We start from the raw sequence: 23320 nt of genomic DNA, 5'->3' as shown, positions 1-23320 counted from the left end.
CTCTTGTGCACTCATTGGCTTTTCAGATAAATTTACAGCAAAAAAGTTTAGTCTTGGAATGTTTGCATGTGCACTTCAAGTTCAGTAGTTGTAGCTTGCTTGCAGTGTCCTGGTGGTGAGTGCAGTTATTAATAAAGATGTATAGAAACTCTCACAATCTGAAAATCAAGTGGTGCATTGTGCAGGGAGGCCAGTTCATTGTCCCACATAGTTAATTGATTAACCCCCTTTTATTAGTGCCTTTATTCTATGCTTTGTACTTTGAATGGTGTAATTATTTAAACATGGATGTCATTCTCCTAAAATACATCAACACCGTCATTTTTTATTTTTTTTTCTTGGCTTCACTGTCAAGATTCAAGATTGGTTTGTTGTCAGTGCAACGATACACACAGTATGCAGTGTGTTGAAATGTCGTTCCTCACAGGTCCTCCATGGTGCTTTATAAAGTCTGTGTGTGACTGACTGTGTGAAATGGATGATTAAAAAGGTTTTTAAGGGTGACAAGTTCATTTAAAACTTTTATAATTAAAAAATGATTGGAAAGGAATAAAAAGACTAAGAATGATAAGAAAAACCGCAAAAAGTGTTTGTAAATGATCGATATTTTCTTAATGACAGTCAAACTGTCCACATGCGTTTTTGCCATCAGCAGTGACCTCAGGCTTTCTAGCTTTGCCGGCCGTCGCAGCCTCGCTCTTCCTTATTACTGTACTTTTGAATTCATCATTTTTCCTCTGTTCTAGCCAGTATTGAGTTGCTCAGATTTAAACACTAACAGCTCCTTCTCTGGGTCCGAGTCCAACATTGATTTCTAAGTAGGTTATAGCATGTCTTATGCAACGAGGAGGACAGTGGTTAGGGAATGGAATGGAATTTGTGGAAGACGCTGCAGGAAATATGAGCAAAAGTCAGCCTAACATGTGGGTGGTGTAATTAGAGGCTTGTGCATGAATGGTCTGCTTTGCCTCACCTAAAATTAGGAAAAGCAACAAAAAATAACTTCTGGTTAGTAATCACATTCAGCATTGTGGTGCAGTGATTGAGGAAATGCTTGGGTTTTAGCGAGGAGCCTGATCACCTGATCTGCAGAGCTGGGGCTTCCGATCCTGCCTTTACTCTTTGCGTGTGGACTTTGCATGATCTTCCCGTGTTGAGCTGCTGTTCTCTGGATGCTTTGGTCTCCTTCTGTAGTCCGAACACATGCAGTTAGGATAATTGGTGTGTTTAAGTTGCACACAGATTATACTTGTGTGCGTGAACTCTGTGGCAGACTGGCCCCCATGGCCCTCTGTGGGAGACGCCAGTATGGAGGAGGCTTGAATCCCAGGCAAAGTAGCCTGAAGGTGGATGTGTGGTGCGTTACCATTGCATCTGTGATGGGAATCCTACCTGTCAAATGGATGTTACCTGGCAGACTCTGCAGCTGCCTGTCTCGCGGTGACTCTCTCAACCCCCTCCGGCAGCACATGGCCACCGTGTTTCCGTCACTCATGGCAACGCTCAGTGATGACTGTGCATGCTGGGAGCTCTTCCACAGGGGTCCTTGATAGCTGCTGAAGTATTGACACAATCACTCTTTCTGCTCTTTCTGTCTCCTAGCGACATGGCTGGTAGGGGTGTGAGAGTGAGGCTAAGCCCTCAGGTGGAGGTTGGGGGTGGGTGGCTTTATACACACACACACACACACACACACACACACACACAAATTTTGTATATACAATGAATACGTTTTGGAAAATTTGTAGAAACATTGATTTGTCTAAAAGTACTTATTTAGCCATAAATGGGGCTGGAGTGCTTGACAGTTGCATCTGTTAGTTGAACCTGACAATGTCTATCATGGACAGTTTTGACAGGTGAGATTTTTTAAATTTAAGTATAAACTTCTGTAAATTGCTGTGAGTAAATATTTTTTTCTTGGTATTTGGGTTTTGTAACAGCATCCAGTCGTTTAATCCCATGTTTATTTTGAAAGTTTCCAGCAGTTTTATGGGGAGCAGCTGGTGTCCCTGGGACGCTTTTGAGCAGCATGGCGTGCAGAGAGAACCGCTATTGAAAAACGCGCCCATCCCTTAGATATTTATGAAATTACGATCTCAAATTGTGGTGACAAATGACTCCAGCCTTGGTTCCTGGGTGCTGTAGAGGGGACTCACTTTGGCGGACCCGAACCGACCCGGGGCTGCTACTCTGCTCGCAGGGGAGAGCGGGCTGGCCCCATGTCCAGTGGGGGTGGGGGGTGCCGGGGATATCCCATAAAGGGCTTTTCATAAACCTCTACCAAGGCTGCCACTGACACCGCGATCAGAGCCCGACAGAGCAGCCTGCCGAGTGGCCAGATCCAGCAGTGTGGGTTTCACTCCTCCTTTCTGGCATTTTCCCTTCTTTTTCTGTCCTTTCTTTCCCAAAGGGGAACAGTACAGCATGATGAATGATGTCATCCCCCCCCCCCCCCCCCACAATGGAGAGGAAGATTTTAGCAGAGAGCAAGCCTCTCTGACAGGCTGAAGTCTCATCTACTGGCCAGCCCCCCCATGTCCACTCTCCCTCCATGGGGATTATATTTCAGGAAGCAATGGTGTGCTCCAAACCACCCCTCCCCAGCCAGCCTTCCCTGCCTCTCTCTTAAAACACCACTCAAGACTGCCGCTTCTTCCCTGGGTTCCCAGTACAGGCTGAGTGTGCATGGGGGGGGTGGAGCCAAGGCAGAATGAGAGGGAGCCACCGGGGCTGACAGTCAGCACAGCCACCAGGCAGGAGGCGGAGCCCTGGAGGTGATTTGCCTTTTACGGGAGGAGGGGTTTTTCTTTCCCTGAAGAGCCGTGCTTGCTCTGCCTTGCCTGGTCGGTGTGGCTTTTTTCCGTCAGCACTGGACGGGGCAGCCGGTACTGACGGAGGTTGCTGCTGCTCAAGCCCCCCGAACCCAATGGATTTTGGTGCTGTTTCATTAGCATTTGAGAAGGTTCTCCTTGCGTGATTCTGTGCTCGGACCTCCTGGGCGGGTCATTGCCGGTGGATGAGTGAGAGCGGGGGCTGGGGCAGCTATCACTGATGGACGCGGGCTGTCGGGCATGGATGCCGTCCCTGAGCGCTCCGTGAATCAGAGGAGTGACCGGCCACGCTGTCCCACCCTGGGGGTGCTCTGCAGGCCCCGTCCTGTTCCAACCCCCCAGTTGATCTGCTGACGGCTTGGGGATGTTGAACCTCCCTATGCTGGATCTGTTACTGTCTTTTTTTGACTCGCTTCTCAGTCAGCAGCTTATTCATGCAGATCTTTTGAGAAGCAGAAAGAGATATTTTTGGTCTGTGTGAGACAAAGGGTAAGTGCAATAAATGCTATTTTGATATGCATAAAGCAGATCTAATGTATGACAAAAACTACCCTGTCGCGCTTCTTAGTCCTACTTAAATCTCAGAGTATTTTAATGTAGCAAAAGTCATTTAGGGTAATTTACTCAGTGTCCTTCGTAGTGCTCTGCACTTCCCTTGGTTCCGTATGCACTGTGAACGTATAGCATGAGTGGTACTGCTGGGTTTCAGCGTGGACGATGTGGGGCCTCTTGCTGGGCTGTCGGAGACGAGCTGATCGTCCCGTAGCTGCAGCTGCTCTGCCTTTGGTTAGGTGATGTACATGGAAATCGGAGAGATCCACAGCATTCAGGCACGTCGTTTGCTGATGTTACCCTAACCCTAACCCCAGATGCGTATCTTTCTTAATGCACGTAACTTAAATTGAGCCTATTTATCCGTCATGTACTCTAATGATATTTCTCCCCACTTATGAATGGAGATTTTTGCGAAACCGAAACACTGCAGTAGACGATCAGTCAGAAAGCTTTCATGGCATCTCCTTCAGACCATGCTCCAGGAAGTGTTACACAAAGCAGAATGAAGCCAAAGGAAGCCAGCGGCTCCATTGCACTCTCGGCCGAATGCTCCCGTGTTTGATCTCCGTCCATCTCCATTTCAGCCCGGTCCCATTTGGCCAAACGGGAAGTTTTTTTCTGTTTTGTGTGTTGTCTGGTTTGAAGGCCTCTGCTGCCATATGAGCCAGCAGGTCTGTATGAGGCCATATCAGTTCACGATCAGAGCTTAGACTCTGCAGTAAGGAGAGCATACAGGATGGGGTTGTACCAAAGGGCTGTGTGGTGACTCTTATATTCCTCTGTAATATGGCTCCCTACCACAGCTGGTGTCATGGTGGGATAATTATTTGCATGATGTCACACGCTGTGATGGTTCTTTTATTCTTATGCAGGTGAACCTCTGTACTGCCCTCCTGCAAGGATTTTTTCAGGGGTTTCCCAGGACTCTGCATGGGTATTGAGCTTGTTCCTTGGCCAAGATTTCTGACAAGGTCATTATGTTCCCAAGTTGAGTTTGCGCCTTGATTCCTGCTGTCGGGCCTTAATGCATGCAGGTGCCTTGCTGAACATGTCCACAGTGCACGAGTAACTGGCAGTTAAATGAACACTTAGGCGGGTGGGATTGGATCTGCCTGGCCTTTCCATCACCAGCTCTCTGCCTTGACCTTTGCCCTCAAGATCAGTCAAGGGACCCATTTCCTTGTCAGTTATCCCAGGCAAGCCTGTCTCGCCTCACAACGAGGTTTCTGCCATCTGCTAATCTCTCTGCGGTGGGACTGGAGGTAAAGTGGGGCTCCCATTCTGGGCTCCCAGGGGTGGGGCTTCCGGGATCAACTGATCTCTCATGACTAATGGTATTCATTATGGATGCATCTGAGGACGATGGAGAGAGAGGGACAATGTGGGCTCTGCCTATTATACACTAACTTTGATATTTTTCATCTATTCATTCCACCCTCAAAGTCCTCTTTGCAGGATTCTTTCTTACACATCTTTTTCTTATTTCTTATGCCTTCTGCATCTCCATTTTCTCTTACGTATACGACATTAATGAGGATAATGAGGAATCACTTCTGGCCCAAAGGTTTCCTCTTGCGAAACTCTTAATTATTTGCTACTTGTGCATCTACAGCACCACTCTTTCCTCTCATATGACTGCTTAAATCTGGGTCATTCTGATGAAAATATTCAGCAGTGTACGTGGATAGAAATGTAAGCTGCTTTTGCGCAGGGTCACCGTATCAGTGTCATGGCAACCCCCAGGCTCCGCCTCCAGGGAGCCTCACTAGCTGCTTGAGGCTGTCTGTCCTGGAACCTCAACGCTGACAGCTTTCACAACCTGGTTTGAAGCTGGAATGCTATTGGAGGTGTGGCAGAAGTAGATGAGAGGTCAGTCGAGTAAGAGTTTGAGGGTGGTGAACACTAATTCCCTGTGTTCCCTATAATTTCCCTTCAACGTGCTGCCTAATAGTTAGCACTCACACTCCTTGCTGTTGCAGTCATCACGTCATTTTACAGCGAGAGAACCCAGTGAAAGCTAGTCTCCGTATAGTGTGTGTGGATTGAGGAGTGCTCGACTTGCACTGTGTCTGCGTCGACTCTTGCTGTTTCCTCCTGCTTAATGACATCGCTGTGGAAGCTTCCATCTCCTCAAGGGTCCATTATAAGCGGCTGATAGCGTTAAGGTGCCATTGCTGCTGCCCGCTTCAGAAATGCACAATAACTAGCGTTTAATCTGCAGGAGATTCTGTTGTTTCATAACCCCAGTGATGCGTCTTAACCAGAAACTCATAATCCAGAAAGCCAGTAATAAGACGGTGTAAGAATAAAGAACTATTCTCATATAAACGGTGTGTTTGTCCACGGACAGGGATTGGGGTCACAGGAGTACACATGACAGGCTTTATTTTTAGCTCTGCGGACTGAAATATGTGCCATTTGGGCCATAGAAGCAAATTTCCATTAACAGAATTTGTTTTATATGAGTCAGCTTTTTTCACTCCTGCTCTTTGGGACACAGAATGGATGGAAATGGTAGATTTAAATTGTATGATTATATATCAGATCTTTAACTGCTTGTTTTCTTGTCCACCGTCTAATACTTCTGCCGTAGGGACTGGATTCCCATGGCCGGCACAAACCAGCTACAGACCACTGCTGGTCACATGCAAGACAAGACCTCAGGCTTCTGGTTTTCCATGACAGATTTAGCGTGGATTAGCCTCCGCGTGTTTCTGAAAGAAGGTTTTCATTAGTCTGTTATAATAAGTCCCACACTGCTGCAGCAGCAGCCCAGGGGCCTGTGGGACGTCCCAGTGCAGGCAGCTGCGATTGGCTGAGGTGCGTGTGGGACGTCCCAGTGCAGGCAGCTGCGATTGGCTGAGGTGCGTGTGGGCCTCTGTAGAGGGCTGTAATTAAACATTCCCTCTGTGTTAATTAGAACCTTCTCAGACTTTATACTGATAAAGCAGTTAACCTTTTACCTGTATAGACGACATAGTATATGCGGTTTGAGTCCCTTTCTTGATCGCTGCTCTTTTCAGTTCCCGTTCACTCGGAGTGTTGGTTGCTCCACTGGTGATGGCTGCACCACCGACAGCCAATCACATAGTGACCTCTGACTCTGTACGGATGTCAGATTGCTGCCTTCATGTGTGTCCCAGTCTCTGACCATCTGCTGCACCCCATTTGGGACGGCTCATGTCTGTAGTTTGCTTGTTTTGCCGAGGAGATGGGCTGCATGTCAAGGTGAAGCACAGGAGGGGGCAGGCTTGGTACCGATACCAGTCCGCTGTTCTCCATTGCTGTACTTCCTGTCCCTTTTTTGTGGTGGCCGGTGACGTCACAAATTACACACATTGGAGTTGGAAATATGATATTTACAGATAGCTGAAGAATCTCTGCAGCCATGGCTATGAGCCACAACCCATTTTCTTCTAGTAATAATCCACCTTAGATGATCATTAACTCAGTCTAATACGCTGAAGTTTCACCTGAAAGTCATCTGCTCATTCACTGGAGTGTGTGTGCTTTTACGCTTCTCAGTTATAGAAAGGTGCTTCCCGGCAGCTTGCTTACCCTCCCTGGCTGATGAGGCCTGGTCTACTGGAGTGAGACTTGAACAGCCCTCTTGTAATGGGTGATTGACATTCTCTTGTGTTGTTGAAGGAACCCGGAGCTTCGGCTTTCTGACTGACTGAGTGAAACCCTCCTTTGATCGCTCATGAGGGAGAATGATAACTAGCTTAGCTTAACTTAGTCTCACTTAGCTGTTCCTGTAGGGCAGAAACGTGGTGTCCCACCTGGTTTGACCCTTCAGTTTTCTCCTCCGTACATTTTTCATGTACACCATGTGCTCTAATATAGGGGTATAATGTTTGTACTCATTTTCTGCATTTATTAAGAAGCAGCTCTTACTTTATGAAAACGAAACACTTGAGCAGTATAGTGAATGGTAACCCCTGGGGACAGCTGAGGCCACATGAAGAGGATGCCTGTGAATTAAAGTATTGTGTCCTTGTTACAGACACTCCTGTGTGGAAGGTGGCAGCTATAAAACTTGGCAGCCAGGAAGATCTTATCTGTTCCCTCCAGAGTGACCCAAAACTCTATGAATCTGACCCCTCCCTCCTTTTTCTGTAGCGGTCGACTGCTCTTGCCCTCAAAACATCCGTTGTTTTCATGCAGAAGATCAGAGAGGTACCTCTCTTGGATTTGGCGCTTCCTTTAAAGTGGGACTGATAGACGTTTTAATGTAGCGTGTAACTTTGTTTCTGTCTCAAAGATTTTGGAATTATGGGTGATTTGTATTGCCTGTTTTATTATACCAACAGGTACGTTTTTTGTAGAAGCGATTCTATATTTTGCTGGCTTTATCCATAGCTAACCTCAGTGTATTCTCCTTGGCAGGCTTGACTTGTGATGTCTTGAGGTCGTCTCCTGAGGCCCCTTGAAGGAGGTGCTGCAGGCGCTGATGGGAACTGCTGCTCCAATATGAACCTTCATGATGTTGGAGGTAGGCGACGCTTTGAGGACCCGGAGTTCACCCTGCGGATCTACCCGGGAATCATTGCCGAGGGCACCATCTACTGCCCTGTCACGGCCCGCAAGATCACCACGGCGGCCGAAGTCATCAGCCATGTCATCGACAAGCTGCAGCTTGACAGGACCAAATGCTACGTCCTTGCTGAGGTGAAGGAGTTTGGCGGAGAAGAATGGATCCTCAACCCCACAGACTGCCCTGTCCAGCGCATGATGCTGTGGCCCCGCATGGCCCTGGAGAACCGCTTTGGTGGAGAGGATTACCGCTTCCTGCTCCGGGAGAAGAACCTGGACGGCTCCATAGACTACGGGAGCCTGCAGATGTGGCTCCAAGTGACAGAGGAACGTCGGCGTCTGGTCGAGCGGGGCTTCCTGCCGCAGCCACCGCAGAAGGACTACGATGACCTGTGCAACCTGCCCAACCTCAACGAAAAGACACTTCTGGACAACCTGCGTGGCCGCTTCAAACAGGAGAAGATCTACACCTATGTGGGCAGCATCCTCATTGTCATCAACCCCTTTAAGTTCCTGCCCATCTACAACCCCAAGTACGTGAAGATGTATGACAACCACCAGCTGGGCAAACTGGAGCCACACATCTATGCAGTGGCCGATGTAGCGTACCACGCCATGCTGCAGAGGCATCGCAACCAGTGTATTGTCATCTCCGGAGAGAGCGGCTCGGGCAAGACGCAGAGCACCAACTTCCTCATACACCACCTGACCGCCCTCAGCCAGAAGGGCTTTGCCAGTGGGGTGGAGCAGATTATCCTGGGGGCCGGACCTGTGCTGGAGGTGAGGAGGCTGCTGTTTGCACCAGGGCCGTAGAATTGGGTGGGGGGAGAGGCTCATCAGAGGCAGGCATGGCCCTCTCCCATTGCTCTTCCGTGTCCCATGAGAAAAATGAAATACCTGTGTTTCATTGGTCGTGACATGTTGGCTAAGTTCGTGCTGTCTCTTGGACATGCTAAATGCTGGAAAACAGTAAACTTCAGTAACTAATAGGGCCAGTATAATGGGAAGGAAATGCGATGCTTTTGTGCGGCTGGTGGTCGCGTGTCTGCTCATACCACAGAGATTCAGAGACTGTGCCTTTGCTGTGCTGTTTTTGTCAAAGGGCCTTTTCATCCTGTGTCATGACTGTAGTGGCTGAATTTGTTCCAAGTGTTCAGGCAGACATTAAACTGACTTCCAGAGAAGGATGCCTTTTGGTGTGTGAGATTGTGAAGTAGAAAGCCTTCTGTTCCCACTCTCTGCTGGTCTTGTTTTTGGGTATATTTGGGATTTGAAACCATGTTTGGCCACAGCTGTTAAGTTCATATTTCTGCTGCTCTTTAGAAAAACTCATTGCTGCTTAATCCATTTGGGCTTCGGTTAAACAGAGGCATTCCTTCCTTCCGCACTGAACCGCTCAACTGCTTACACACTTGACTTTTGATCAAAAGCTCAGGAGGGGCAGTGCATGGGATTTTTCCCCTTGCTGAGGAGTTCTGTACTTTTTGCTAGTCTGTTTACAGCTTATGGTGTCCTCCTGCTGCCCTGATCCACGTAGCCCAATGCCCTCCTAACTCCCTGCTCTTTTGCTAGTCTGTTTACAGCTTATGGTGTCCTCCTGCTGCCCTGAGCCACGTAGCCCAATGCCCTCCTAACTCCCTGCTCTTTTGCTAGTCTGTTTACAGCTTATGGTGTCCTCCTGCTGCCCTGATCCACGTAGCCCAATGCCCTCCTAACTCCCTGCTCTTTTGCTAGTCTGTTTACAGCTTATGGTGTCCTCCTGCTGCCCTGATCCACGTAGCCCAATGCCCTCCTAACTCCCTGCTCTTTTGCTAGTCTGTTTACAGCTTATGGTGTCCTCCTGCTGCCCTGATCCATGTAGCCCAATGCCCTCCTAACTCCCTGCTCTTTTGCTAGTCTGTTTACAGCTTATGGTGTCCTCCTGCTGCCCTGATCCACGTAGCCCAATGCCCTCCTAACTCCCTGCTCTTTTGCTAGTCTGTTTACAGCTTATGGTGTCCTCCTGCTGCCCTGAGCCACGTAGCCCAATGCCCTCCTAACTCCCTGCTCTTTTGCTAGTCTGTTTACAGCTTATGGTGTCCTCCTGCTGCCCTGAGCCATGTAGCCCAATGCCCTCCTAACTCCCTGCTCTTTTGCTAGTCTGTTTACAGCTTATGGTGTCCTCCTGCTGCCCTGATCCACGTAGCCCAATGCCCTCCTAACTCCCTGCTCTTTTGCTAGTCTGTTTACAGCTTATGGTGTCCTCCTGCTGCCCTGATCCACGTAGCCCAATGCCCTCCTAACTCCCTGCTCTTTTGCTAGTCTGTTTACAGCTTATGGTGTCCTCCTGCTGCCCTGAGCCACGTAGCCCAATGCCCTCCTAACTCCCTGCTCTTTTGCTAGTCTGTTTACAGCTTATGGTGTCCTCCTGCTGCCCTGAGCCACGTAGCCCAATGCCCTCCTAACTCCCTGCTCTTTTGCTAGTCTGTTTACAGCTTATGGTGTCCTCCTGCTGCCCTGATCCACGTAGCCCAATGCCCTCCTAACTCCCTGCTCTTTTGCTAGTCTGTTTACAGCTTATGGTGTCCTACTGCTGCCCTGAGCCATGTAGCCCAATGCCCTCCTAACTCCCTGCTCTTTTGCTAGTCTGTTTACAGCTTATGGTGTCCTCCTGCTGCCCTGATCCACGTAGCCCAATGCCCTCCTAACTCCCAGCTCTTTTGCTCAGTCTTAAGTATAACTGTAAGAGCAGCAGCGCATTCAGGATAGCTGGGCACCTGGTAGCCATGTCCTTGTCTGTATGAATTGGGAACGCAGTGGTTTTCAACAGGAGTGTGAATCCTTGGGGGGGGGGGGGGGGCGCATGCAGCCTGAACAGTCCTGGGTTTGACTTGGAGGAACCTGGTCTGTTTTGACCTGAGCTGTTGTGAGGGAGCTGGTTGTCTCGTACCTTTGTCACCCGCTGTTATGTATGCAGTCCCAGTCTCTCCAGTCAAACACACACATCCTTCAGATGTCGTTTACTTTTGAACCTTCTCAGAAAGTCTTGATTTAAAAATGCTGTGTTTTACTGATTGAGTTGTGCTGTTATCAAAATAATATATAATAGGGGTTCGTTTCTGGATACAATTTTACTGTAAAGCTTTCCTGCTCTGCTGGATGAGAACCAGGAGCAGATGCAGCACATCTTACTGGGGGTGGGAGTGAGGCTCTGCGATCCACAGTGTTTGGCGAGCAGGCTGAGTGGCATCAGGAATGCATGGCGGCTCCTTTTTTGGGCGCTAATGTTTAAGTGCGTGGGTTAATATCCAACTGAGCGTTTTTTTTCTCTCTCTCTCCTTCTCCACCCATTGGACAGCGCGATTGGCACGTGGACGCTGCGCGTTGTCGGTTCATGTTGGCTATCAGTCACAGGGGTCTGCTTTGACGGAAGGCTGTCTAGTCAGCCCCGCTGCCCAGCCGTGCCAATGTTCCCATTGTTTCCAGGCTTTGGATATAAATCGAAATCCTGGCTGATATTAGGGAAGAGCGTTTTGGGCAGAATTACTAATTGAATTTAGTTAAATCTAACTTGTTTTTGTTTGCCGATGGAGTCTGCCTTTACTGGGACAGGCAAGTCAGCAGGTCACGCTATGGCTAACTCTCCAAAAGTCTTATTTAAAATTTTATTAAGAGCAAAATTCACAGAACATGAATTTCAACATCGTTGTTAATGACAACCATGAACATATCCACATAAAACTAACGCCAGGAGCATAAGCAGGTCCTCATACCTGTCGCCACGAGTTGGTGCCAACAGACACCAGGTCACTTGCTTTTGCTCAGTATTTCCAAACAGTGAAAGTCTTCTGCTGATCTTTGTTTTTTTGCTTTTCTCATTTTTGTTTCTCCCAAACGAGCCTCACTGTGCATGAGGGAGCAGGACATTGATTATGATTGACATGAAGGGCACATGCAGAGCTCACACAAAAACAGAGACGAAACTTCCCAACATATAAAATTTCGGAGTATGGTTAAATCCCAACTGATTACTTTGCTGCTAAACAAGTTAAAATGGCTCATTTATTATTCTAAGATTTAATTTTTTTTTATTTTACACGTTATCGAAAATTTGAATATTCCACAGTGCTGACTCGTCCCTAAATTACGTGGTTGATTCCTGTGTAATTTTCACTCCCTAAAAGGCCTCCGTATTCTACACGTCTTCCCTAGTAATTTTAGTTTACTAAGTTTATTGCATTGTAAGTGAGCGGACAGTCAGATTTTTGGTGTCTGCGTTTGTCATCATTTTGGCAATAAAAGGTTACAGTGTTCTGTCCCACAGCCACTGGTGCCAAATGCTGCTTCAGCAGACGTTCAGTCAGGACTAAACGCCCATTAGAGAGTCGGTATAGAAGGCACATGGAACGTCACGCCGCTTTGATTGTCTGCTATACAATCTCTTGAAGTTCTACTCTCCTAATTCTCTTGAGCATCTCAGAGAACATAGGCGTTTTCAGAGTCTCTTAAAATTTCAAATGCTGAAGGAGAATGGCTGCAGGAAAAGCAAAATTAATAAACATGAAAAAAATAATAAACAAAATAAACATGATTAAAATAACTAATTGAATTGACAAAAAGTTGAGGCAGCAGAAGAGGCTGGATGAAAAGGCAGTGCTGGAAGGGGCGGTACAACTGATAGGAGAGAAGGGGAATCTCCTCGAGTGCAGAAGTCAGATATTCCGAAGGCCATAAAAAATGAGAGCAATGAAAAAAACAACTCGGGTGGAAATCAGCAGAGCTCGATTTCTGCCAGTGGTCCCCGAATGGACAGCAGTGAAATATCTCAGACCAAAGCAGCAACAGGGACTGGGCGTACCCCGGAGAAGAGTCGGAGGAGGAGCCCACGGTTGGCTTTCCTTGAGACGGTGTGTCTGGGAGATGCAGAAGACAGCAGCTCTTGCCGACTGTCTCGGTATGCAAAGTGGTGCAATGACTCCAGTCACTGGGCTCAGCTATGATGCACGTCCAGTTTCATTTAACCGCCTTTGTCTCTCACCTGCATGTCTTCCTGCCCAGAGCGCCTTTGAATGCTGCTCCAACCCTCCAGCGTCTCTGCTTCGCGGCCGCGATTCTCACCCCTGCCACTTCTCCCAGCTGCCGGCCAGGTCTTTCTAATGAACATGAATCTTAATTCCAGCTGCCCGAGGATTATGGAGAATCGCTCTCTTCTGTGAATCTAAGGGTCAGGAAGGTGGAGGAATTGCGAGCAGAGGCAGACCCTCGGTTTGTGCTTTTAATCTGAAGGGATGCAGGATTTTCCAGGCATTTTTTCATTTTACTGGTCCAGTGTAATGATGTGGGCCGTGATGTGGGTCCCTGATCGACTGCCGGCTGTTTTCCAGAGCAATGCCTCCTTATTCGTGTCTGTGGCAGTATCAGTGTTCCGGATCCTCTCTGGAAATAGACTTATTCCTGCAGCTCACATGCATTTTTAGCTGCTTAACTGGCGCTTGTACCTAAGCTGCGTACAGTCGAATCCTTGTATACAGCCGTCTGCCTCAATGACGAACGGAAGGCTGGGATCTGGGAATATCACACTACTTTTGCTAACTAAGGTGTGTGTCTTTCTATGTGTCTGTGTGTATATCTGATCTCGATGAATCTGGTTTCAGTCTTGGTGAATATTGCCAGCTGATATTTAAACTTTATTACCCCTGAGTTAGCAGCATCCGAGTTGAAGACACAACTACTAAACCATTAACCATTTTCTGTAGTGGCGGATGGGGGATTTCGTCGCTCATTCACCAGTAGGATTACCCCTTTCATTCTGACGGAATAAGGGACGTCACTGTTATTGGTTTGGCAATCCGAAATTAAACTTGGGGCCAATGCATTTCCTCTTGGCTCAAAAAATAGATCATAGTACCAGCTTGTGTCATTTTTAATTCATAATTAAATTTGCCTGGCAGATCAGTTGGTCATTTTCAGCAGAGTAAAAAATTGATGAAACGCAGCCAAGTCATATATCTTTTTTTTTTTTTTTGGTATCGGTCAAAATTCCCATATTGCTGCCCCACTAGTCATTAGCCATCAGTCCACGTCTGTGCAAAGGGAGCGTAGTCCGTGAAGGATTTCCTTTTTGGGAGAAGGTTCGTAGTCTGTGTGTTTTCAGGATTTCTCAGAATTCTGAGTGGTGGGGTGAGGGGGTGGTACCTTAATGGAAAACATTCCCTCAGTATGCTGTTCACAAACCAGGCTCATCCAGGCAGCCATGTTGGGTTGACCACCTCGACTGGACCTCTCCTGTACCCCCCCCGGATGGTGAGGCTTTCCTCAACCCCCCGACCGGAGCCATCCCCCCTGGCTTCCCCTCTCACAGGCCCCTTGTTGGGGCCCGGTTGTCTTTAAACTCCAGCTGTTCCTCGAAGGCGTGTCATCAGAGGACATTAGCTCACGAGGAACAGCAGAGGTAAATGACTTCATTGCTGGATGTGTCTGAGAATTCCTGCGGAAACGTCCCACATCACCGTTTTTCCTGTGTCATGCTGCTATTCGTAGTGCGATGCTGATATGCCTGATTATATAATGTCTTATAATTAGTGCTGAGTTTTAGGTGCTACTGAAGGATTTATTCCCCTTTTATCATACTTTTCTGTTCACTTTAAATAAGCCCAGCATAGGATAAGTTCGCTGTTAACCATCTCCATAGATGTTAGAGTAGCAAAGTGTTTTATTTGTGTTTTTTCTTTTTCCTCTTTAAAAAAGGTTTTCTCATTGACCATTACTTTATATTTTTAGGTAATTACACGCCTCTCTACGAGGAAACGTTGCATTATCTAGGCAGAGATTTGTTTTTACTGAACATAGACGACTCTAAGCATCCAAGATTGATGCTTCATGTGCAGTTTGATGATACAAACTTTCCAGAATCAGTTATTCTTACCAGTTGCTCCTGTTTCCACAATCTCACCATTACCAAACCAAATGCTCCGGTCTCCTGCAGTTATCCCTGTATGAGTCTTTGGCTCTGTCTGTAGTTTGAGTGATACCAGTGATGTCTCTCCCACAGTGTGTGTGGACGTGGTGTTCTGATGTTCTGGTTGGGCCTCGGCATAAGACCTTACAAATTCTACGGAACCTTCTTGTTTATAGTTTGTTTTACCGGCACGGCTGTCCTGGGCAAATATCGCTCGTCAAAAGCTACTGCCAGGTCATGGTCTCTCACTTCAGGAGGCTTTCTTGTGTTCACCCTCCGCAGCTGAGATGGAATGACTGAAGCTGACTTTCCAGGGAGGTGTTTTTGTAGCTGGTGAGACAAACTTTAACAAGTGGAACCATGAAAACAGGACATTTTGGGAATTAGGGGACAATTCAGATAATCTAGTCTGAAGAGATATTTTGACGAGTATTGGGGGTTGGGAGGGTGGGAATCCCACTACGGTTCTGAAACTGAAACCGAAACCAGAATACAAACTTTCACAATCTCGTGTCACCGTTCTGGATGACAGAACCACCGTATTCCCCAGCCCACTTGCAGGCAATTAGCTTCATTGGCTAGTTTTTGCTGTGGTAAGAGAGAGGGAACGGCATAAAAATGGTGAGATGATTCATAATAGGAGCAGAATGAAGGCATGAGAGAGGGGGCCTGTGCTGGCCTGCCTGAATATGAGAGCCCGCCCATGGTGCCCGTTCATCCGGCTCCGTGCTCAGTACCCCCACCCAGCTGACCCTGAATTCCCTTTCTCATATTTATAAGTGCACTCTGTTAGGGGCGTGAGTTACCGATAGTCTTAAGATGCAGCTGGGCACTCACTCACCCTCACATCTGTCCTCATGCCTGCTGCCCCATCTGGGGAATTCCCCACGATGCCGTCTTGTCCAGCTGCGTATCATGCAGGGACCGTCCAAAATTCCTTGAACATGCTCAGCTGTGCCCCTAGGTTTTGCATGGCTGTCACCAGTTACCATTGGTAGTTAAAACACCATTCCAGTTAAAGGGGTCTCCCAATCTGCTCCCCATTCAGCACTAGTGAAAGGGCTCCTGTTTCCTGCCCTGATGTAGCCCACAGCCATCCAGGGAGCTCAAGTTCCGGAAGCGTGTTCTTCATGCGGAGATAACTGTGACTGGTGAGGGGGGGTGCACTGGGGGGGTCGGCTCCCTAAGGGGCAGCAGCATCCCCCAGCACACATAAACGGATCATCCCGGAGTCCTGGTCCACAGATCTTCCTCACGGGGCATTTCGTTCATTTTTATGGAGTGTGGCTAATCGGGAGCCTCGGAAATAACGGCCGTTTATTGGCGTCGCCTTCAGTGCAGGAAATTCAGTCTCGTTTGAAGCCTGAAATCTGATGCCTCCTGTTCAGACATTTACCTCTGGTGTCTTTCAGTGCCCCATTTCTTTGCTTTTTTCCTTCCAATGAAGTCTCCAGACTTTATACGGTCTGTTGCATTCTCAGCTAAGCCATCCTGCTGGCTAGTTTCTCACACGGCGGCTCGGTAATTGCGAGCACTTCATATGCTTCCTCTTTATGAATCTTGCACTGTGGAATTTATTACTCGCTAAGTCATTAAGCCTAACCAAAATAACAGTTCTTAATGAGGTAACTGGTAAACCAAACAAACAGCTGTGACCCTTTGGTAGAAGCTTTTGCCTTTATAAACATCTTGTTCCTCTCTTCTGTTAGAACAAGCTTTACCGAAGATGTGATTTACTCAGTTATGTATTCAACCTTTAACCGTCCCTGCTGCTCTGGACGTCAGCTTTATCACATTTATTTCTCCATTCCCCATGTAATCTGTGCCGCGTTCCTGCACAGACCCCCCTGTTGTCTCATCTTCCTGCTTTTGATCCCAGCAGTATATTAGCACTGAGCTAACGGCCGACGTTTTAGAAGGTCTCTTATGCTCTGAACTGAGTGTGCCCTGCCGTCCAGCCTGTGAAAGGCCAAGCTGTCTCTGCACATGCATTATATATGCATGAGGAAGTCCTCTTCAGCGCGGGGGTGTTGGGGAACAGCTGGGCTGCAGCTCATCTCCACTGTTACTCCATTCCGTCCGTTTTTAAATCTGTTTTCTTTAGAAGTTTTTGCTTTGTTGTTATGATGCTGTTTTTTTTTTTTTTTTTTTTTTTTTGGAGTTAATTAAAATGTTTTATTCAGGCAAATCGGTCTCCTGGACATTAAAAATACTGATGGCTTTATTCATGGCCCCCCGCTGTAGGTGTAGTCCTGTAGATGAGTCTTAGAAATGTTAAACTCTTAGTCTGATGTGAGAATTCTTTGGATGATCTTAGCTAAACAGATTAGCCTCGTTTACCGCTCTCCATGTAGATTGTGAGAGTGTTGCCAGTCCATTCCCTTCCCCCATCTCCCACCCTAGCTTTAGCCCTGTCGTGTGACACATGACATGTGACCCAAATGAGGCCTGGCCATTCTCAGTCTAGTGGGACATCCACTTCTTGGAGACATTCTCTGTTGTGTAATCTTTCTTTTCCAGTGCCGGGCTGTTCATCAGTTGTTTGAGTTGGTGTCTGGTGGTTGGTGGTGGTCAGTGGTGGTCACTTGGTTTTCTACTGCCCCGAAAACAGGAATAGGCTGTAAGTAGTAAACTTGCCCAGTGGCTATGTCTAGGGCTTCTTGTGTTAAAGAATTAAGGGATTTGACATGAACATGGTTACCAGAAGTTATTCAGTAAACCCCAAAAGTTTGCTCAATAAAGAAAGGCTTTTTTTCTCCGACACATCATATGCTCTGACTGGCCATCCATAGCAGTATGGATAACTCGCGTTGCGATTGCTGAGAGTGGGCCCTCCTTGGATTTGTGGAAGAGATGGTTGGATGGTTCCTCCTGTGGATTTCAGACTGAGGCCATGTAGCGTCTTGCTTTGTGAACTCAGAGGAATGTAGCAGGCTGCACCGGTTGGGTGACATAGTCCCGGGCTCGTCCCCAAGGAAGCAGATACCACAGTGTGACCTGGCAGCACCTAAAGCTCACAAAGCCTCCACGCTGGACCTCAGGGCTATGCCTCATCCATTGTCTGAGGGGATAAATCCACATCAGGCTACTCTGCTAGGTCCGGCGTGTTTCATTAACATCTCTCATCTTGCTGTGTAAATTACATTGAGCTTGGTATGCTGAAAATGAGGGAAATGAATCGCAGAGAATCACAGAAATGATTTTCATGAAATAACCAATCAGTAACCAATTGTATACACAGTGTGTGTATATATAGCTTTCTGAGCTAAAAAAATCTGGTATGATTTCTGCATTAGAACTCTTATATTACAGTTAAACATTGTAGTTTGCAGGCTGCATAAAATTATTTGAGAAGTGTTTGCCTTTGCAAAGGAAAGTCCTTGCATCTGGGTAGTATTTGGGTATGAGCTGCATGTGTTTGTGTGTGTCAGTATATTTAATATTTAATGTGTTATCACAGCTTCTGCTGAATTTAGGAATTACCTCAGATTTTCCAGATAAATGCTGTTTCAGATAGGTCGGGTTATAGAGACAGTTTTCAATATACTTCTTTAAAGAATTAGAGAGCAAAAACGTAAAAATACAAAATTTACAACATTTATAGTAGGAATGCAGCTGCATCTGGGAGTTGGTCCTGGGAGGCTGTGCCTTGTCGGTCCCGGAAGTCGGTCCTGGGAGGGCTGTGCCGAGTCGGTCCTGGGAGGGCTGTGCCAAGTCGGTCCTGGGAGGGCTGTGCCGAGTCGGTCCTGGGAGGGCTGTGCCGAGTCGGTCCTGGGAGTCGGTCCTGGAGCAGCCATTGCTGCAAGCAACTCCCCCTTCAATTCCTGCCATTCTCCTATTTTTATGCGATGGGCTTATCGCAGGCTCAGCTCCGCCCACAGGGTCCTTATGCACACGCATGCCAGCGGTGTCTGGTACAGGCTGCCTCTTTGAATCTATTACGGAGCCCTACTGCTTGCCCTCATTCCCTGTGCACCCACGGCTGTCAGGCTTCCCTTAAGTGGTGCTACTCCCCCCGTTTCCCTTGTCTTAGAGCAGGGGTTCCCAGATTATGTTGACTGTGAATGTATAAAAGGTGGTGGGGGTTTGGGGGGGGGGGCACTTATCATATGGTGAGCGTTCGGTTATCGATCTGCCGCAGAGAATGCATGCCTTGTGCCGCAGGCCTGATTGGCCTGATACACCTTCACGTTTTTGGCCTTTGACTGTAGACAGGGAGTCCCTTAAAATGCGGCACGAGAGCCAAGATGCAGTGACGTGTATCTCAAGGTTTGTTGTCGTGAGCAAAATTGTTCCACAAGCAGAACTTGCTTTTTTATTACTATTCTATTTATTGAATGATTTCTAATCAATTTTTTATGTTATAGCAGAAGTGACTGCAGCTTTGGATGGCTGGTAGTCCTGCAAGATCATGCCTTACATTTACAGCCTGTCCGAGTGTCGGTCCAGTGTACTCTAAACTGGGCAGGACAGTACGGAAGACTGAAGGCCACAAATTCCATGATGCCCCCCCACCATTCCAGCTGTCCATATGGGCGCCACATTGGGAAGCTCCTCTGTGATGAGACCACATTTCCTCCCCCCCAGTCCTACCCTCACTGTCCTCGTCCTCGACCCTGTCTGGGCACTTTTCCTCCCCTCTGTGGCCCGGGCTGCAGCTGCTCCTGGCAGGTTGGCCCACAGGGTGCCATCACAGCCTCTCGCCCTGTCAGCCGCTCACATCCACAAACAGAACGGTGCAGCTGAATCAATGTTTCCACCTTGTCTAAACACAACCTCCCCACCATTAATGCATGTAGCTTCAGCTGTGCACCCCTTCCTTCCCCACGCTCCGAAACCCCGAAATCTGTCAGCATGTCATATTTTCTCCGGGACATTCCTCCTGGCATGCCGCTGTGCATGCCGCAGCTCTCTCTCGCTTAGTCACATGACCAGAGTGGGGGCGTTAATGCTTGGGCCGAGATACGGAAGGAGGCTGCTCGCATCCCGCCATTCCGGTTTCGGCTGTTTCTCAGTCATTGCAGTTTCAGTTACTGCAAGTACAATTAGGTAAAAAGGTTGTAGTTGGCTTTATCAGATACAGGTTTTAGGAGTTTCTGAATATTAAAATGGATTCACATTGCCTAAATTTTTTACCAGGTGACTCGTCGGCCCCTGTGACTCCAGCCTGCTATGGCTTCAGTGAACCATTTTTCTTATTACCTTGTTGCTCGCTGATTTCATTTTTTCTAAATTAACTTCATCACCTTTTTCTTTCTGCTTGGCTGCCTCCCTCGCAGAGCCTCAGAAAGCTTTTCCATGTAATGCGTCCGGCACCCGGAGTACCCGGTCATAATGGAAATGCAATATTAAAAGACCAGCTGTAAATTCAGGATTTTGACGATCTGGAACTAATCATTTTCAACTGGCCGCCTGTGCCAAGTGGCTTTCTCTGGAGTGTGACGACTGATGGCTTTCACCAGAGCCATTTAGCCGTGACGTTACCGGGGCCGGGGACCAAACCCAAAACGCTGGCTGTCCGCACGCTAACGCTGAGCGGCAGGGGGGCTTCCCAGCAGGGGGGCTTCCCAGCAGGGGCTCTGTTTAAGCCAGTCTTCCCCCCGCCCCAGAAGGGCCCGGCTGTGTGCCTTGGCCATACCCCCCTCTCGCGCGCCATGCCTGACGCTCCAGCTGAAATGAACAGTCAGCACTTCAGTGTTTCGTCTTCAGGCGAGCTGCGTCTCCGGGTTATTTTTAGTTAACTAGAGGCCGTTAGTTATTGGTCTAAATGAGGAATCGATATTCTATCATTTCAAATGCATTTTAAAGGTTTAAAGCCCCAAAGCTGAGGTGAGATGTGCTGTCGAGCATGATGATGATTTTTTGTCTGGGAAGTGAAATCTGGGCTAGGGGTGGGGGCTCCGTAGCGGCTGGACATCACTGAGCTAATCAGTGACCTTTCAAGGTGGACGACTCCTGGGCCGCGCAGCCTGTGTGGAAATGGGCTTGTCTGCGGCCTTTTTTAACCGGGTCGTCCTCTCCAAGGCATATTGGAAAGAGAAGGCCGAAAAGAGCCGACTGTCAGCGCCGGATCCTCTGCTCGCAGATGCTTCCTTCTTCACGAAACCCGATGGCAGGAAAGTTTACTCTGCCAAGGCTTTATTCACTGTGTCGCTCCGACTCAGCTGGCCCAGCCCCCGCCTGTCGGCTGAGGCAACCCCCGTTCGCAGGTATTGTTTCCTCTCAGCTGGCTGAAAGTGACTAATTCAAAAATGCAAGCAAGGAAATGAGTATTAATAATAACACTTTTTTTTCCACCACCCTCTTGAGTGCCCACTGACCCAGCCTTCTGTTGTGGGAGATCCCATGGCGGGCGGATCCCTTCTGGACTGCCAGGAGCCTGGGGAGGGTGGCTCCTTTGGAGCCTGGTCCAGCGTATCAGACGCCAGGGAGTCCCATCATGACAGACAGGGAGCTGCCTGAGGTCGCCCCTGGGGGACGCATGAGATTAGAGCAACAACAGCAGGTGTGGCAGTAGGACAAAAATCACTGCCAGCCACTGGCAGCACTGCAGAGCAGTGGCATGTACATTGCATCGTGACACCGATTCGAGGCTGGAAGGCAGCCGTGTTGAACTGCCTCTTCCACAGAGGCAGCGTGTGTCTCAGCGGATCAAGCCTGTGTGTCTGAGCGGAAAGTTGCCTGTTTGTTCTGCCGAGGCTCAGGATCATTCACACATCTGTGGCCCCTTGAGCGAGGCCCTTAACCCCCAGCTCCATGGGCGCTGCTGCAGATGGCTGTCCATCATACAAATATGTCTGTGTGTTTTATGGAGCGCTAGATGGGGTAACCGAGAAGAGAGTGTTCCCATGTGGGATCACCCAGAACACTGAGCAGATGTTTGGAGGACCCTGGGCACTCAGGAGAATCAGCGCTTTTAGGAGCAGGAGCATGAAGTGCTTCCCGGGCCCTGAGCCTCGGCAGCCCCAGCCTGCCTCAATCCTCCTTTATTTCAAGCCTAATCACAGTCACTTAGTACAAATGTACAGTACAAATGGCCAACAGGATTGATCTGAACAATCAGTGACCTGTCCTCATTGCCGAGGATCCAGCTTCCTCTTCCTTATATTCAAAATTCTGCCTCACCAAATAAGTCTCCCCATGTCCTGTTTGAGAGGGACTGAGGCAGCATGTCCCACAAGGACTTTGTTTGTTGTGTTCCAGGGGGGTTTGGTGCTGAGCATAGTGGGGGAGGGGGTGGCATGGAGGAGGGGTGTGCGTCATGTCGGGATCACTGACTCACGGGCAAGAACGTGGGGGGATGAAAGGCATTCGTTCATCACCAAGTTTAATGACTCCGGCAGCTGGCACACTTCAGGCCCCTCGCCGCCCCCTGGTGGCCACACCCACACCGCCTCCTTGGCCCGATGATCTCTTGGGCCTTTTGGTGGCTGAATCTGTGCGCTGAAAGATGAACATTTTTGGCACAGTTTTTTAGCCTGGCACACTAGAAACCTCACTGTTATTTGTCTGAAGAGTGTAGATTTTATGATTGATTTGGGAAGATTATTCTCTACGTCGCCATCTCAGATAAGCTAGGCTTTTCCTATCTGGTCTTACAGCCTTAGCTTGGCATCTTTCTGATGGCAGCTGAGCCTATCGGTGATGTCCTGTTGCTGCAGGGCCCTCTGTGACCTCGCTGTTGCACACATACTTGCCCAGACCGGTCTGGGGAACGGAGGCGTCCCTCCAGCTGCCTGTGTGACCACCATTCCCTGTTGGTGCGAGAGAATCTGCTTCCTGTCTGCAGCAGGAGTGGCTGTGAAATCTTATCTCACCTAAAGAGATAAGGCAGTTAACCCACCACTGGATTTTCTGCGTTATGTAAATATAATTAGCGGCAGATAGTGTGCTATGCTGTTTGCGTAGTCTGTAACCCATAACCCCTGGCTGGCAAGTTGGTAGCAGGCTGGCTAATTTCGGTAGGCAGGAGAAACCAAGCGCTGACAGTGAAAGTTTGCTTGCTGCTTTGTTTATTGCACAACACTTCCCAGCTGCTAGACATGCATTATTACCGATACCAGTACCAGGATCAGATCCAATTCAGTGCTCATGTACTCGTACAACCGATACCAAGTGATGATGTATCAGCGTAACCGTCATTAAGCAAGATAAGACACCACAAAAGGTCTGTGATGAGAAAGCACTTCAGAATGGTCATAAAATACCAAAGCCTAGTGGACTGCAAACTTCTCGGCTAAGTTCTCATGAGGATGTATGAAAAAAAAAAGTTCGTACAGCACTAGTAATCTAATTAAACATCTAAAACCAAAGCATAAACTAGTACAACTATATTGCCAATAGCAGAATACTGCCACAAGCCACCGTGCAGCAAAAACAAGCACAGTGATGGATAACATCATACATTCTGTAACAGCCACGGCACATCAAACACAAGCACAGAGATGGGTAACGTCAT

General features: G+C 48.2%; 1 protein-coding gene across 8 annotated transcripts in view; it reads left to right on the top strand.

Moving 5' to 3' along the window:
- myo9aa (myosin IXAa) overlaps positions 1-23320 on the top strand; it is a 111794-nt gene that overhangs the window by 25459 nt on the left and 63015 nt on the right. For 7 of the 8 annotated variants that reach the window (XM_049030214.1, XM_049030209.1, XM_049030213.1 and 4 more), the window contains exon 2: positions 7779-8705. In XM_049030214.1, the coding sequence (XP_048886171.1) occupies positions 7863-8705 (843 nt within the window). In that variant the 5' untranslated portion in view covers positions 7779-7862. Of the gene's footprint in view, positions 1-3130; positions 3324-7778; positions 8706-23320 lie in introns of those variants that run through there. The other variant, XM_049030208.1, reaches the window with a different exon arrangement.

This window comes from Brienomyrus brachyistius, chromosome 11, assembly GCF_023856365.1.
Source record: "Brienomyrus brachyistius isolate T26 chromosome 11, BBRACH_0.4, whole genome shotgun sequence".
NCBI lineage: Eukaryota > Metazoa > Chordata > Actinopteri > Osteoglossiformes > Mormyridae > Brienomyrus > Brienomyrus brachyistius.
Note: the sequence above shows the minus strand (reverse complement) of the source record. Positions and strands in the feature narration are given on the sequence as shown.